Here is a 13,270-nt window from a genome sequence, read left to right on the forward strand (position 1 = left end):
GAAAAAATTGTTATGTTTATTTGTTTAATAAATAATTTTCATCAATAAACTTTCCTTATTTAAACTGTGGTGTGGTCTATCTTTGCTTGTGACTTCTTGATGTTGGTAAATACAATGGATGAAATGGACATGAAAAAAGCATTTAAACTGCATTTCAATGCAAAACAGAGAAAAAAAATATCCCTGGCCAAAATTGGGCAAAGTGCCATTTTAAGTACTTTAAGTACATTTTCAAAATGGTATTGTCTTTAAAAAAGAATAATAATAATAATAACAATTTCAACATAAAGTGCAGCTTTTCTTCTTAAAAAATAAGGCAGAAACATAAAAGTTTATTTGACCAGCTTCACCTTTAAACTCTGAGTAACCTTAGCCAACATTATTTTGTATATTAGGCTAAAACACGGTGATCATCAAACATTTTATTGCAAAAAATAACAAACCCATTGGACTCACAATACCTCCATGCTTATTTACTGTCCGTCTCTTTCAGCCAGTTACTTAGACAAACTAGCCTGTTCACATTTTTAGAGCTCAAGGCAGCTCTATTTTTGTTACTATGTGATCTGCAGGTGAGAACAGTCTCTCACGTGGGACAGAAATGGCAGGACTAATGAAATACTTCCGGGCCAGGACATACAGCTTTGGGTGGGTTGCTGCTTGACTGGAACACCACTGCAGCGTGGAAAGTCTGTCTCACTGATGGATGATTCTGCTCTGTAGAAACTCAGGGCCCCGTTACACAGGGCTTCCTCATCTGAATCACAGTCTGAAGACAATGAAGAGAGGAGGCGGCTCTTTGTGGTGGCATCGTCACACTGTTCCTGCAACAGGGTCTCAAGGCTGGTCCATGGCGTGATGCAGGTGGCAGAAAGCAGGCAGAAAGCTAGCGCTAACAGCTCCCACAGTTTCTGTGCTTGTTGCAACATGTTACGCATTTAGATGATACCGTAAGGTTGAAGTGCTTTGGTGGTATGCAAACTCTTTTTTGCATTTTGCACAAAACCACGCTTTTATCAAAGCTTCCGTCGGGTAGTCTTTTTAAATGACATTTGCCTCTGATCAGTCGTAGTAACGTGCTATCTTCTGATTCTTCATTTTTGTAGCTGTAAAATCGTGCATTGACAAAAGTTCCCCTTTGCTTGGAATGCAAAGTACGATTAAATGCGTTAATTTTTTAACACGTTATTTTTCGAATTAATTGATCGCTATTAACGCGTTAAATTCCCATCCATAATTATAATAATTGTTTACTCAATGTCCTTGATTCTCTAGTTGCTGTAAAAACCCAGTTTCCTTCGCGTGTTCTGCTCCATGGTTTACCATTGACCTCTAAGCATTGAAGGTCAGTCTAGGCCATCTTCTCTTCATAATATACATCCTCCCTCTAGGGAATCAAATTTGATCTTCAGTTTACCTGTTTTGCTAATGACATCTAGTTCTATCTCTCCTGCAGGCCTGATTCCTCCTCCCTCCCACCTTCTTCCCTTGGAGAATGCCTATCCGAATTAAAATCCTGGTTCAGCTCTAATTTTCTTAAACTCAATGAGGATAAAACTGAAATCCTCCTTATTGGCACTAAATCTAACCTATAGCGGCAACCTTCGGTCCTTCTTTGCCGCTTCTGCAGAACGTAAAGTTTCTGACTCGTTAAGTCTCTTGGATGCCTTCCGGTAGCAAAAAACGAGGCGAAGGAAAAAAGGGGCAAAACATTTATTTTCCTTACAAATCGAAAGGTACAAAACAAATGCCTCTGGTGGGAGCTCCGTTTATATTCCCTTTGTGTTACAACAAAAAATGACATTAAAACGGCGACGGTCAGAAAACTGTTGCTCCACGTCCTGCTTGCTTACCTAACCTTTTACCCACACCCCTCCGCATGCGGGTCAAATACACACCCCCTTTACGACATCCACCAACACTTTACAACAACAACAGACTAACAAAGCAGGATTAATTTATGGAGCACAGCATATTACATTATAACCTAAAATGATCAAGATTATAATAAAAACTTAAAGATCATGACAAATACTTAAATATGGCATGATGTAACTGAGTAAAATATTGGCCTGGACTTGGCTCCAACATAACCTTTTGAAGCCAAATCATTTCTCACTCACTATTGATGACTCCACAGTTTTCCCTTCAACTCAGGTTAAGAGCATTGGTGTCATCCTAGACAGTTCACTATCCTAGAAATCTCACATCAGTAATCTCACTTGTTCTGCCTATTTCCATCCACATTAACCGATTACGTCCTTCTTTCCACCCAGTCTACGCCCATTCTCGTTACTTCCCGCATTGACTATTGCAATTCTCTCTTGCATGGTCTCCCCCAAAAATTCCTCCATAAGCTTCAACTGGTTCAAAACTCCGGATTATTACAAGAACCCCCTCCTACCAGCTTACCTTTCTGACCTGTTAAGCACTACCTCTTCTATCCAGCTTGCTGTGCCTTCTTTCAATCTCAGCACTATGGGGAAAAGAGCTTTCAGTTGCTCTGCACCCAGGCTGTGGAACTCTCTAGCCCCAGATGTAAGAAACACTTGTTCTCTCCCTCAGTTTATGTGTTTTATTCTATTGTTAAGTGTGCTTGGGTGTCTTGAAAGGCTCTTTTAAATACATTTTTTTTATTAATATTATTTTTATTATTGCACAACAGCCAGGTGAGGATAAAGGGGAGTGGTCACTGTTGATCTGTTAGCAGCTTTTAGGGTTTTCTGCGCCTGTAACAGAAAACCGAGTGAATCACAATCTGTAGTTATGTATTCTGCTGAAAACAACACTTTACTCAGAGGCGATGCAGAAAGTTGACAGCTTACTTGGTGACTGCATGATGCTCCAACCCAGGTCCCAAGTTTGATCCAGCCCTCATCGCCACAGCCACAGAGCACTGCGAAGAGGGAAAAGATTAGGACCTAAATCTATTTGCAAGTGTTCTGAATAGCTCAGCCTGATTCTGATACTAGAAGGAGAATTTTTTAAATCAGCTTACCCTCGTCTCCACATCAGTCAAAGCTCCATCTCCACTGGCTGACACGCCTTCTGAAGACTTCCTCTTCCGCCTTCAGAGATTGATACGTAAAAACATTAGCACACCTTCAGCAGCTTGGAATCATATTTAACAACTTAAGAAAATGTAAGACTCAGGAGGCACGTTAGGTAATGCATGTACAATTATTAACAATATTAGCAACAATAACAATATTAACAATACTAGTTTTTGTTTTTTTTTTTACAAAATTCACAGCAGTAGTGAAATAAGATAATCAAAATGTCCGATGCTGTGTCCTGCTGTTATGAATTAAATAGAATAAGAGATGAGTTTTTGCTCAACTGAGCTATCAAGTTGATCTCAGTCAAAGACGTACTCTAGAACAATCCCAGCACAGAAAGCAAACCCTAGTTTTTTTTGTTATCCTGTTATTACAGAGTGAAATATATTTAAACCTCAGCAACACAACGATTATAACATTCCAGAATGGAAATAAACTTGGTGGTTAAGTCTTATTTTCTATTAAGAAGAAGAAAAGTATTATCTGTTTTTTGATAATGTGGCAGTATCCAGAAATCCAGTTCACCATATGGAACATTATATGGTCAGGTAACACATCTAAAAATGTTAAACATTTTTTTAGGGTGCAAATTCAAGACATTTTTATAATTATAAATTATTACCTTGGGACTGTAGTGAGCTCCTGTTTCAGTGTCTCAATGTCAGTGAACTGGACAGCTTGCCCCCCTCCTCTCGTTTTGATGACATCGCCCTAAAGAAAAAAAAACCCAAAAAGAACCACCATTAGATATCTTTGTTATTTAATATTTAATACAGTGCGAAGCCCTTCTTGTGATCAGTAATTCAACCATCACAAGAGTTTCCTTTCTAAGGATAAGCATGCACGCTACTACAATCATGCAACAGAACATTGAGAACCACTTTATAGAAATTATTTAAATTCACTTCTTAAAACGGACAAACTTATTCGAGCAAAGTGTAAAACAAACAGTTACAAAACCACACTGACTCAAACTCAAGTTGGCAAATATGCTGCTGGTTTGCTGAAAACTTGCCAGTGTTGGGGAGTAACGGAATACATGTACCGCTGTTACGTATTTAAAATACAAAATACGAGTAACTGTATTCCGTTACAGTTACCGTTTAAAAAGGTGGTATTTAGAATACAGTTACTTTGTTGAAATAAATGGATTACACCGCAGTACTTTCCTGTTTCATTTTGTCGCGGGTCAGGACTGTTTGGGTTTTGTTTGACAGCTACGTTCTGTTGTCCCAGGCGGCAGCGTTACGGTTGCCATGGTTACAGGGCGATGCTCTCTCTCTCTGCGACTGTGTGTTTCCTGGGTGAGAGAGCGCCTTTTCGTTGTTGTTGTTGTTGTGCTAAGCTAACAGGCAGAATGCTACAAGCATAGCTCTAAAGAATGTAGCATCATGGGCAGTGTAGTCCGTGTTGCAGGGAGAATGGACTGCCACACACGTTATGGGTCTGTGAGCGCGAGGAGGGAGAAAAAGGCGAGTGGAAAGGTACGAGTTGTCGTCGAGGAAAAACGGGAGCTGGAAGCATGTAAATATAATAATAACCACTGCAGCCAAGAAGAGTGCCTGACGAGCCCAGTTGTAAGTAAGCTATTAAGACTCGACTGTACACCGTGTTCGTGTTTTCCTCCGAAACAATAAGTTCCGTTGGAGCAGCCTTTCAACGCCTCTCTCCGTCTCTCGCAAGAAAAGTTGACCCACACAACAAAGTAAAGCTATTTTTCGGCTACGAGCCGACAGGGACCCCGCCGTATTAGTCAGAGGTCCCTTTACTACAGTTCGGAGACGCGGACCTTCAGTAACAGTAATAAATCACACAGCAATAGTACATTCACGTTGTTGTAAAAAGCATGATAATATATTAAGTAATCCAAAGTATTCAGAATACGTTACTGTCATTGAGTAACGTAACGGAATACGTTACAGAATACATTTTGGGGCATGTAATCTGTATTCTGTAATGGAATACATTTTAAAAGTAACCTTCCCAACACTGAAACTTGCTAATATAAATGTCTGCATGAGTAAGGAAGTGTAACCAAATATATCATTCTGAATATCAGTAATATGCTGTGCTGCATACTTGACCTTTATAAGTTTGGTCTGTATCTCGCCGTCGCAGGCAACTTCTTGGTGCGTTAGCACGTATCTGTCACACTTGGACAGAGCCTTCTCGCTGGGTGCAGACACCTGGATGGCGTTGGGGATGACCGGCTGCAAAACTGTGCCCAAGTCCATGCTAGACGATGGCTTATGGTCCACCCACTTCTCCCCACCAGCAGAGCGGGAACAACGGTGCAGCAGGCATACTGGTGTTGTCGTCTGAACAGATCAATGGGAAATGATTTAAAAAGGGAAAAATCCCACAAACAGAGTGAACAAAAACACAGAACTTGACAAAGCATTACAAAGCTTGACAAAAGAAATCATAAAACTTATACATTTTGGGGGGCAGGGTACCCCACACCCTAAACTTGTAGGAGCCAAAATCCTGACACATTACAACCTCATGCTGCTGCCTTTAGCTAACTCACTGACCCTGTATCTTCTTTCAATTAGGTCTACATGAAATGAAGGGGAAGGGAAGCAGTCTCTCTCATCCACTCTGCTCAAGCACACAGCTCTCCTCCTGGCCCGGCTGACTGAAGTGCCCGTTGAGGCCTGGGGTCTTGTGGGTGTTCTTGTGGGTGTACTAGGGGAACTGTAACCCTGCATGCTGTCCTGAGCTGCCTGCTCCTCACATGCAGATCTAGCCACAGACAAAAAGGTACTTCTGCTGGGGACGGGGCAGGTGAGCCTTGGGTTCGTCTCATCCTCCTCATCACTAGCAGCACTGCCTGACTGTGACTCTGGCTTTGGACTGACATGAGGGGAATCGACTGGGCACTGGAGAGTGAAATGGAAAGACTAAATGGTCACAGTTAGACATGCAAAAATTAGACGTTATAGGAACGGGATACATTCACAGTCTAATGTAGTCAAATGCAGCAACCACTTTATGTAAAGTACAAAGTTCATGTTTTTCCCCATACCTGGTGAAAAACATGAACACTGAAATGTAGATTTACCTAAGCTGAGCTAAAATGTTCTGTGAGTTGATGCAAATTTATCTGCAACATAATTCATTTTACAGTTTGTCTTATTTGTTGTAAATTCAGTATCTTTGATTTTTAAAACTATAGATTCAGACCAATAAATTTAGAACAACCTACTGAGAAATCTACAGCATCAAAATAACTCTTACACATTCACCAGGAATGTAATTTCCTCAGTTTCACAGTGGTACTTAATTGCTGAAGGACTACATGATCATATGCATGAGGCGTTTATTATAACCTGCCTGCTGCTGTGGCACTGGGATTAGTGATGTTAGTAGATTAAGACAGACGAGTGCAGTAGAATTTAACTTTGAATGGGCAGAATACCATTCAACACCCTTAAAAACATTCATCATTATGGTTTTTAAACACAACATACAGGGAAAGGTGAGGGTGATGCTGATCTCTTTGGCGGTAGGCGGTCCTCTTTGGAGGGTCGCTGAGAACGGGGCTGATGCTGTGGTTGTGGTAGAGGCTGTGGCTGCGTCTGACGGGGTGGAGGTTCAGGGCGACCTGGAGTCTTGCTCTCTGTCACGATGGCCTTGAGCTGCTTCAGCTTTTCGTCTTTCACCCACAGCTTATTTTGCATCTCAAGCTGCAGTGCATTAACACGTCTCTCCTGCACAGTGAGGATATTGCAAAATGTTCAAATGCAATATTATCCAAGTTGCTTGAATAAGACAAATTAGCTTCCACTATAAAGACTAAAACAATGACCAACAAGGGCTGTTTGCAAAACTGATAGTAAGATCTAAATTTTACACACATTTCAAAGTAGGTCTTTTTTTGTTTGTGGTCTTTATTGGAAATCTATACATTGTTGAATAAAAGGAAAAAAAGATATTTGAAACTCACACATTCTTTCTCCCACTTGAACTGGGTGTCCGAGATCACGCCATGCATGCGCTGCTCCATGCGTCTCTTCTCTGACAGCTCTCTCTGAAGCCTCTGCTCTCTGGTTTCCAGCTCATGCTGCAGCGAGCGCTTGTCATCTTCAAAGATTTTAGTTGTTTTCTGCAGGATGTCAATCTGAAACAGAGACATTAATATTAAAGAAAAAAAAGTGACAACCTTTAAATCTGCAGCGTGAATGGATTAGTCTCCCACCTTGTGTTCTTGCATCTTTGTTTTCTTCTCTAAACGTTCAATCTCTGCCTTGTTGCCTTGGATGATTTTGTCTTTCTCTATCAGTTTGCCGTTTTGTTCCTGAATAAAGTTGTCTTTGGAAATTAGGCTGGTATCCAGTTCTTGGAGCACAGGCTTCATCATGTTGGCTGAAATAACATCAAGAGAAATGTGAGCCAAGAGAAAGACAACTATTCAAAAACTGATCTTTCAAAGCCAAAAAGTATCAGGTGAGCTAAAATGAGAACAGACACCTGTTTTACTGTAGTCCTCAATCAGCATCTGCTTGATCCTCTGCCTGTTCTCCAGGGCTTCAATCAGCCTGGGCAGCGTGATGTCATCATGTGGGTCAGTCAGCTCACAGGAGGGTAGAGATGGGAGACTGAGGATCAGAGTGTTTGCAGCAGGAGGCATGTCTACAGAAGACAAGGAATCACAAGTCCTTAAAGCAATTGTGTGGTTGTTAATAATCATCACACACAATACTGTTAAAACATTTACACAATAGTAGTTCAGATTAATTGTGTTTAATTTTAATGGAAATTACGTTTGCAAGAGTTTGGCTTGTCCGGTAATTTGCATGTTTTGTGTTTCCAAAGAACTTCTTGAAAAATAATGCATTCTCTCATTTTCAAATTAAACCTTTACACATAGTAAGTTGATGCCCGAGTTTTCTAAAATTGTGAATACAAGGCTGAATAATACTTTAAATGTTGCTACAGTTAACTATGGTAAATGGACTGTTTCTTATATCGCGCTTTTGTACACTGAGCGCTCAAAGTATCTTCCCCAAGGATATTTGGCATCCAGACTGAAGCAGCCAGGGTTCGAATCACCAGCTTTGCGATTAGCAGATGGCCTGCTCTTCCTCCTGAGCTACAGCCACCTCCAACTACAATTCTCCTTGAGATGATAAAATGAAAAGTCCATGTAAAAGCTGCCACTGTGCAGCCATCTTATTTGGGCTGTTATTTTGAAGTATCATCTAAATCATTGTTGTAATTTCAGAGAAATGATGCATTATCCTGACATTTCTGGCCATTTAATATACAATTCACAAGCAACCGATGACAGTGGGAAGAAAAACTTCCATTTAATAGGAATAGGAATAGGAATGAGGGGATGAGGGGAGGAAGACAGCATAAAAGATGTGCTGTGGAAGAGAGTGAAAAGAGGTTAGTGAAGAAGCCCACAGCAGCCAAGACGTATTGCAGCATAAACAAGCCGCATAATTAATGGACAGTTTACAGTCATCTGATGAATACCAAACTATAAGAAAGTTTTAAGCCTAATCCTAAAAGCAGAAAGAGGGTGTTTCAAATTCAAACTGGGAGCTGGTTCCACAAAAGCAAATATGCCCTCTTCTGAGATGCTGTTGGCACTCTCGCTGTTCTGGATCAACTGAAGGCTTTTCAGGGAGCTTTTGGGACAAGTTGATAATGAATTACAAGAGTCATAGTAATAAATGCATGAAGTAACTTTTCAGCATCACTCTGACAGAGGAGATTTCTAATTTTAGAGATACTGCACAAACGCAAGAAAGCAGTCCTACATTTCTGTGTGAAGCACTTTGTGATCTTTGTCTTGAAAGGTGCTATATAATCTGAATTTGGAAGCACACAAAAATGTGTCCAGTGGATTATTAAATATAACAACAATTACCAGAAGTGGAAAAACCCTCATTATACACTTGGTGTTTAAAAGGTTGAGTGTAAAACTTCAGTGCGCCTAAATTTAGGCTAATCACTTGATTAATAATAATAATAATAATAATAATAATAATAATGGATTGGATTTATATAGCGCTTTTCAAGGCACCCAAAGTGCTTTACAATGCCACTATTCATTCACTCTCGCATTCACACACTGGTGGAGGCAAGCTACGGTTGTAGCCACAGCTGCCCTGGGGCAGACTGACAGAAGAGAGGTTGCCATATCGCACCATCGGCCCCTCTGGCCAACACCAGTAGGCAGTAGGGTAAAGTGTCTTGCCCAAGGACACAACGACCACAACAGAGAGGCCGGGAATCGAACCGGCAACCTTCCGGTTACAGATATGCTTCCTAACCCCCTGAACCACGGTCGCCCCAGTGTGTTAAATAAATAAATAAATAAAAACTTAAGCACAGTATTAATTTTTTTTACCAGGAACTATTGGGCCACTGCATTCTTCCAATCTGTGAGACAGCTCATCTTTGAATGCCTGGTTTCTATGATGACGGCCTGGAGTAGCGCTACAGATTGGTCTGTCCGCTGGCCTGGCCACTTCCTCCACTTGCATCATCTCTGCAAACTGCACCAAAAGCTACACAAACAGAGCATTTCCTTTATGTCTGGAAAAAATAAATAAATAAATAAAATTTCGGGTTAATTAAAAAGACACAAAGTAAGAGGGCAGGGTCAAGTTACCAGGGTTTCCTCATAGTCATCAGTCTTGGGATCGACACAGACAACCATTCTAACTTTTCCCTCTCCATCGAAGTCGTTTTTAAACCGGTGGGTTATTTTGGAGCTTCCAAACAGCTCAAGCCGAGCTGTTTGTCTGATACTCATTTCTATTCTTGGCCATTCTGGTCAGTTTCAATGAAAATCTTAACATCTTTAACTCTGCCACCTCCAGCACTGCCTCCCATCTTTTTTGTCAGTGCCACTGTCTCCAAACCATACATCATAGCAGGTTTCACTGCTGTCTTAAAGTTTAAAACCTCAGTTAGATGGCAGTCAGGTGGCACTCCTCTCAATAAAACTCTTCCAGATGAAAAAGTCTAAATCTGTTGCCTTTGAGGAAGAAAACTGATGGCTGCAGAACGAAACTGTGGGCTCACATTCAGGTTGAAGAGAAACTGTCCAGAAGAATTTTCACTCTGTCAGTAAATTACTCCACTCTAGGTTTAAACATTCCCTTACTGGAATTTTTTTCCCACCCAGTGGAATGTATGAGATTCACATTTGTACTGTCTGCCAAGTTGACCTTCTTTAAGAATTCAGGGACACTCACCCCAACTGGGTCCGTCTGGTTGCTGGAGGGTTTTTTTGGAGGAGGCCTGCTGGGGGTTTTAACCTTCCTGTAAAAGTAAATAAATACAAAGTCATTCACAATTCAAACAGAAGCGTAAGCGTTAACAATTAATTACTTTATAATGGCTTAACAAAGCCACTTGCTAGATGGCTAATTAGCCCCCTGCTAACAGTAAAGCAGAGCGTCAGCGTCCGTTGTTAACTCCTTAAACTTAAATTCACCATTTAGTGACAGGGTAATACACACAAACAATATAGCCTGCCTGCAACATATATAATATAAACCTATACTTACACTTCTCTCGTCATTGTTACGTGGTACCTATGCTGAATTCACCGTTTCTATTTGTCTAGTTTTAAATCGTCCCTCCACCTCGACGCCTCTTCTTCTTCTTTTAAATTTGATTGGCGGTTGGCAAACAACTGAAGGATGCATTACCGCCACCAAAAAAAACCTCAAATCCTCCCAAACAATTTACTTTCTTTTAAAAACTGAATTAAGGCCTGATAACTTTCACTTCTTGAGACCATTTGCAGTAAATCAATAAGATCTAGCTTCATTTTTATGTTTCTGAGGTTTCGGGTCAGTTGTCTTTTCTCCACCTGATACTTCTGACAATATAACATGTTCTCTAGTTTCCTCTTCTCCACAGTAGTCACATTTCCCTGTATTATGTTTCCCTATCATGAACAGTGTAGTGTTCAAACCAGTATGTCTTATTCTCGATATGACCACGATATGTACCACCTCCTTTCTCCTACTCCTTCCTGTGGTTCTCATTTCTCCTACTCTCCGCTAAATTTTATAGGAGAGTCCCCTCCTTTCCCCCTCCCACTGTTTTCCCACCTTTTCTTCATTTCTTGCCTTACAATACTCTTTATCTCTGTCTTACAGAAGTTAATAACCAGGTCAACTACCCCATGTTTTGTGGCTTCCTTCGCAGCTCTATTTGCCATTTCATTTGCTTTTACTCCACAGTGAGCCGTAATCCATAAAAAGACAGCTGTAAATCCCATCATTTGTATTATGTAAAGTGTTTCCTGAATTCCTGTTAGAACATCTGCTCTACTTTCCGAGTGGCTACACTGTAAACTGGCCAATGACGAGCTTGAGTCTGAACAAATGACTGATTGTAACAGCCTCGTGTCTTCTATCCACTGAACAGCTAACAGAATTGTGAGCATTTCTCCAGTCTCCTTCTCCGACAGTCCATCATTGATCCTTTTCCCTATTTTGACTTTAAACTCCAGAACAACACTGGTTTGACTGGCTGTATTCTTTGATGCATCTGTATATATTTGTACATAATTATAATACTGGTCAATGTAAACCTGTATGTGAGTTTAAACTAAATGCCCTTCCTCCCAGCAAGGTTTCAGTACCTCTTGTGTTGGGTGATCCTGTCCATGTCCCTGTAGATTTGCCCAGTAATTGAGTGTTAGCTGTTTTCTTCTGATTCCTAGTGGCATCTCACCCATCTCTACCTGTAAAGCTGCTGTTGAGGTTGTTTTAAATGCACCTGTGCAGAGTCTTAGTGCCTGATACTGACTGAAGTCTAACTTTAAAAGACTTGTGTCAGCCACGAAATTATATGCTACACATCCATAATCTAACACTGATCTAATCAACCCAGTGTGTATGGCCCTCAAAGACTTCCTATCCGCTCCCCAGTCCACCCCAACTAAACATCTCATTATATTTAATACCTTTTTGCATTTATCCACTATTTTCTGAATGTGTACAGCCCATGTTATATCCAGCCACAATCCCAGAAACTTAAATTTACTTGCTCTTTCTAACTCTTCACCATATTACTTTAGCTTGGCTTCCTCAAAAAACTATTTTCCTTGTAGAAAGAAATATTGTCTTTGTCTTATACACTGCACATTTATTTTACAGACATTAAATATTAAAGCTATAGGTATGCAATTTCCTGGATTTTTACCATCGTTTCTTGGCTTACCTATGGGCACAACCACTGCCTCCTTCCGGCTTTGCGGCAGTTTCCCACCCTCCCAAACTCTGTTATATAACTCTAACAAAAGATCTTTAGCTGACTCACTAAGATGGTTTATCATGATATAGCAAACCTGATCTTTTTTCGGTGCTTATAATTTGGATTTCCGAAGAACTCGATTCAATTCTAACTTTGTAAAAGTAATATTTAATAAACCATCTGTATCTTCTACTTGTTTCAGTAAATCCTTATTCTCTATGGTTGTCATTTCTCTTCCACTTCGCCCTTCTCCACTAGCATTGCCTGAACTATGGATTTTAACAAAGGTTTTGCTTTTTCCTCATCTTTTAATGCTGTTGCCTTTCCATCTCTCAAGATTGGATATCCATACTCCCTTTTTATACCATTCATCCTTCTAATCATTGACCAAACATTGTGTATTTCTGTCTCCCTCCCTACTGGATTACAAAAACCCCTCCAGAAGTCCCTCTTTGCATTTTTAATTGTTCTTCTTACCTTAGCTTGTAATTTTTTATATTCAATGAAATTCTGAAAACTACGATTCCTCTTTAATATGTTAAAAGCTTTATTTAATCACTTTATCACAATCCTTTGTCCAACAAGATACAATCTTCTTTTCCCTTCTTTCCTCTTTATCGCCCAGTTTGCTGCCTCTAAAACTGCCTTACAAATAGAATAATTTAAATCATCAACCCCAACATTCATATCAATCTTTTGCATTTCACTAACTAATCAAAATGTATCCCAATATGCATTACTGAAACACCACTTCTGCACACCCCTATGTCATGTTTCTCTACACTCAGCTCTATCTCAGTCATTATAGGATAATGGTCACTGCCTACAGTTGTCTTTTTTTATTACCTGCCATGAATAAATACCTGCCAATGAGTGTGACACTAATGTAATGTCACTTGCTGATTCTGCACCTGTTCTAACTTTCACTCTTGTACCACTTCCATCATTCAGACACACATTTTTTTTTTTTATCTCTA

At 40.2% G+C, this 13,270-nt stretch overlaps 1 protein-coding gene across 4 annotated transcripts; it reads right to left on the reverse strand.

The window, feature by feature from the left end:
- Positions 1–2,616: 2,616 nt before the first annotated feature.
- On the reverse strand, positions 2,617–11,292 carry LOC146704666 (kinesin-like protein KIF23). Of its 4 annotated transcripts, none has more exons than XM_085461950.1 (13): positions 11,215–11,292; positions 10,277–10,343; positions 9,424–9,583; positions 7,533–7,694; positions 7,261–7,427; positions 7,009–7,182; positions 6,533–6,772; positions 5,594–5,962; positions 5,144–5,377; positions 3,682–3,770; positions 2,999–3,068; positions 2,826–2,896; positions 2,617–2,729 (listed from the first exon to the last, which is right to left on the reverse strand). In XM_085461950.1, the coding sequence occupies exons 1-13, from the start codon at positions 11,256–11,258 to the stop codon at positions 2,714–2,716; spliced, it is 1,863 nt and encodes a 620-aa protein (XP_085318076.1). In that variant the 5' UTR covers positions 11,259–11,292; the 3' UTR covers positions 2,617–2,713. The 4 variants fall into 4 exon arrangements, with proteins under 4 accessions (XP_085318076.1, XP_085318077.1, XP_085318080.1 ...); XM_085461951.1 differs by having other exon boundaries at positions 5,594–5,941; positions 11,215–11,234; XM_085461954.1 differs by having other exon boundaries at positions 9,424–9,611; positions 11,215–11,230.
- Positions 11,293–13,270: the final 1,978 nt, after the last annotated feature.

The sequence above is a fragment of the Copadichromis virginalis genome, linkage group LG7 (genome assembly GCF_057382275.1).
Source record: "Copadichromis virginalis isolate Kocher_CV1m ecotype Utaka linkage group LG7, C_Virginalis_male_GT1.1, whole genome shotgun sequence".
In the NCBI taxonomy this organism is placed as follows: Eukaryota; Metazoa; Chordata; class Actinopteri; order Cichliformes; family Cichlidae; genus Copadichromis; species Copadichromis virginalis.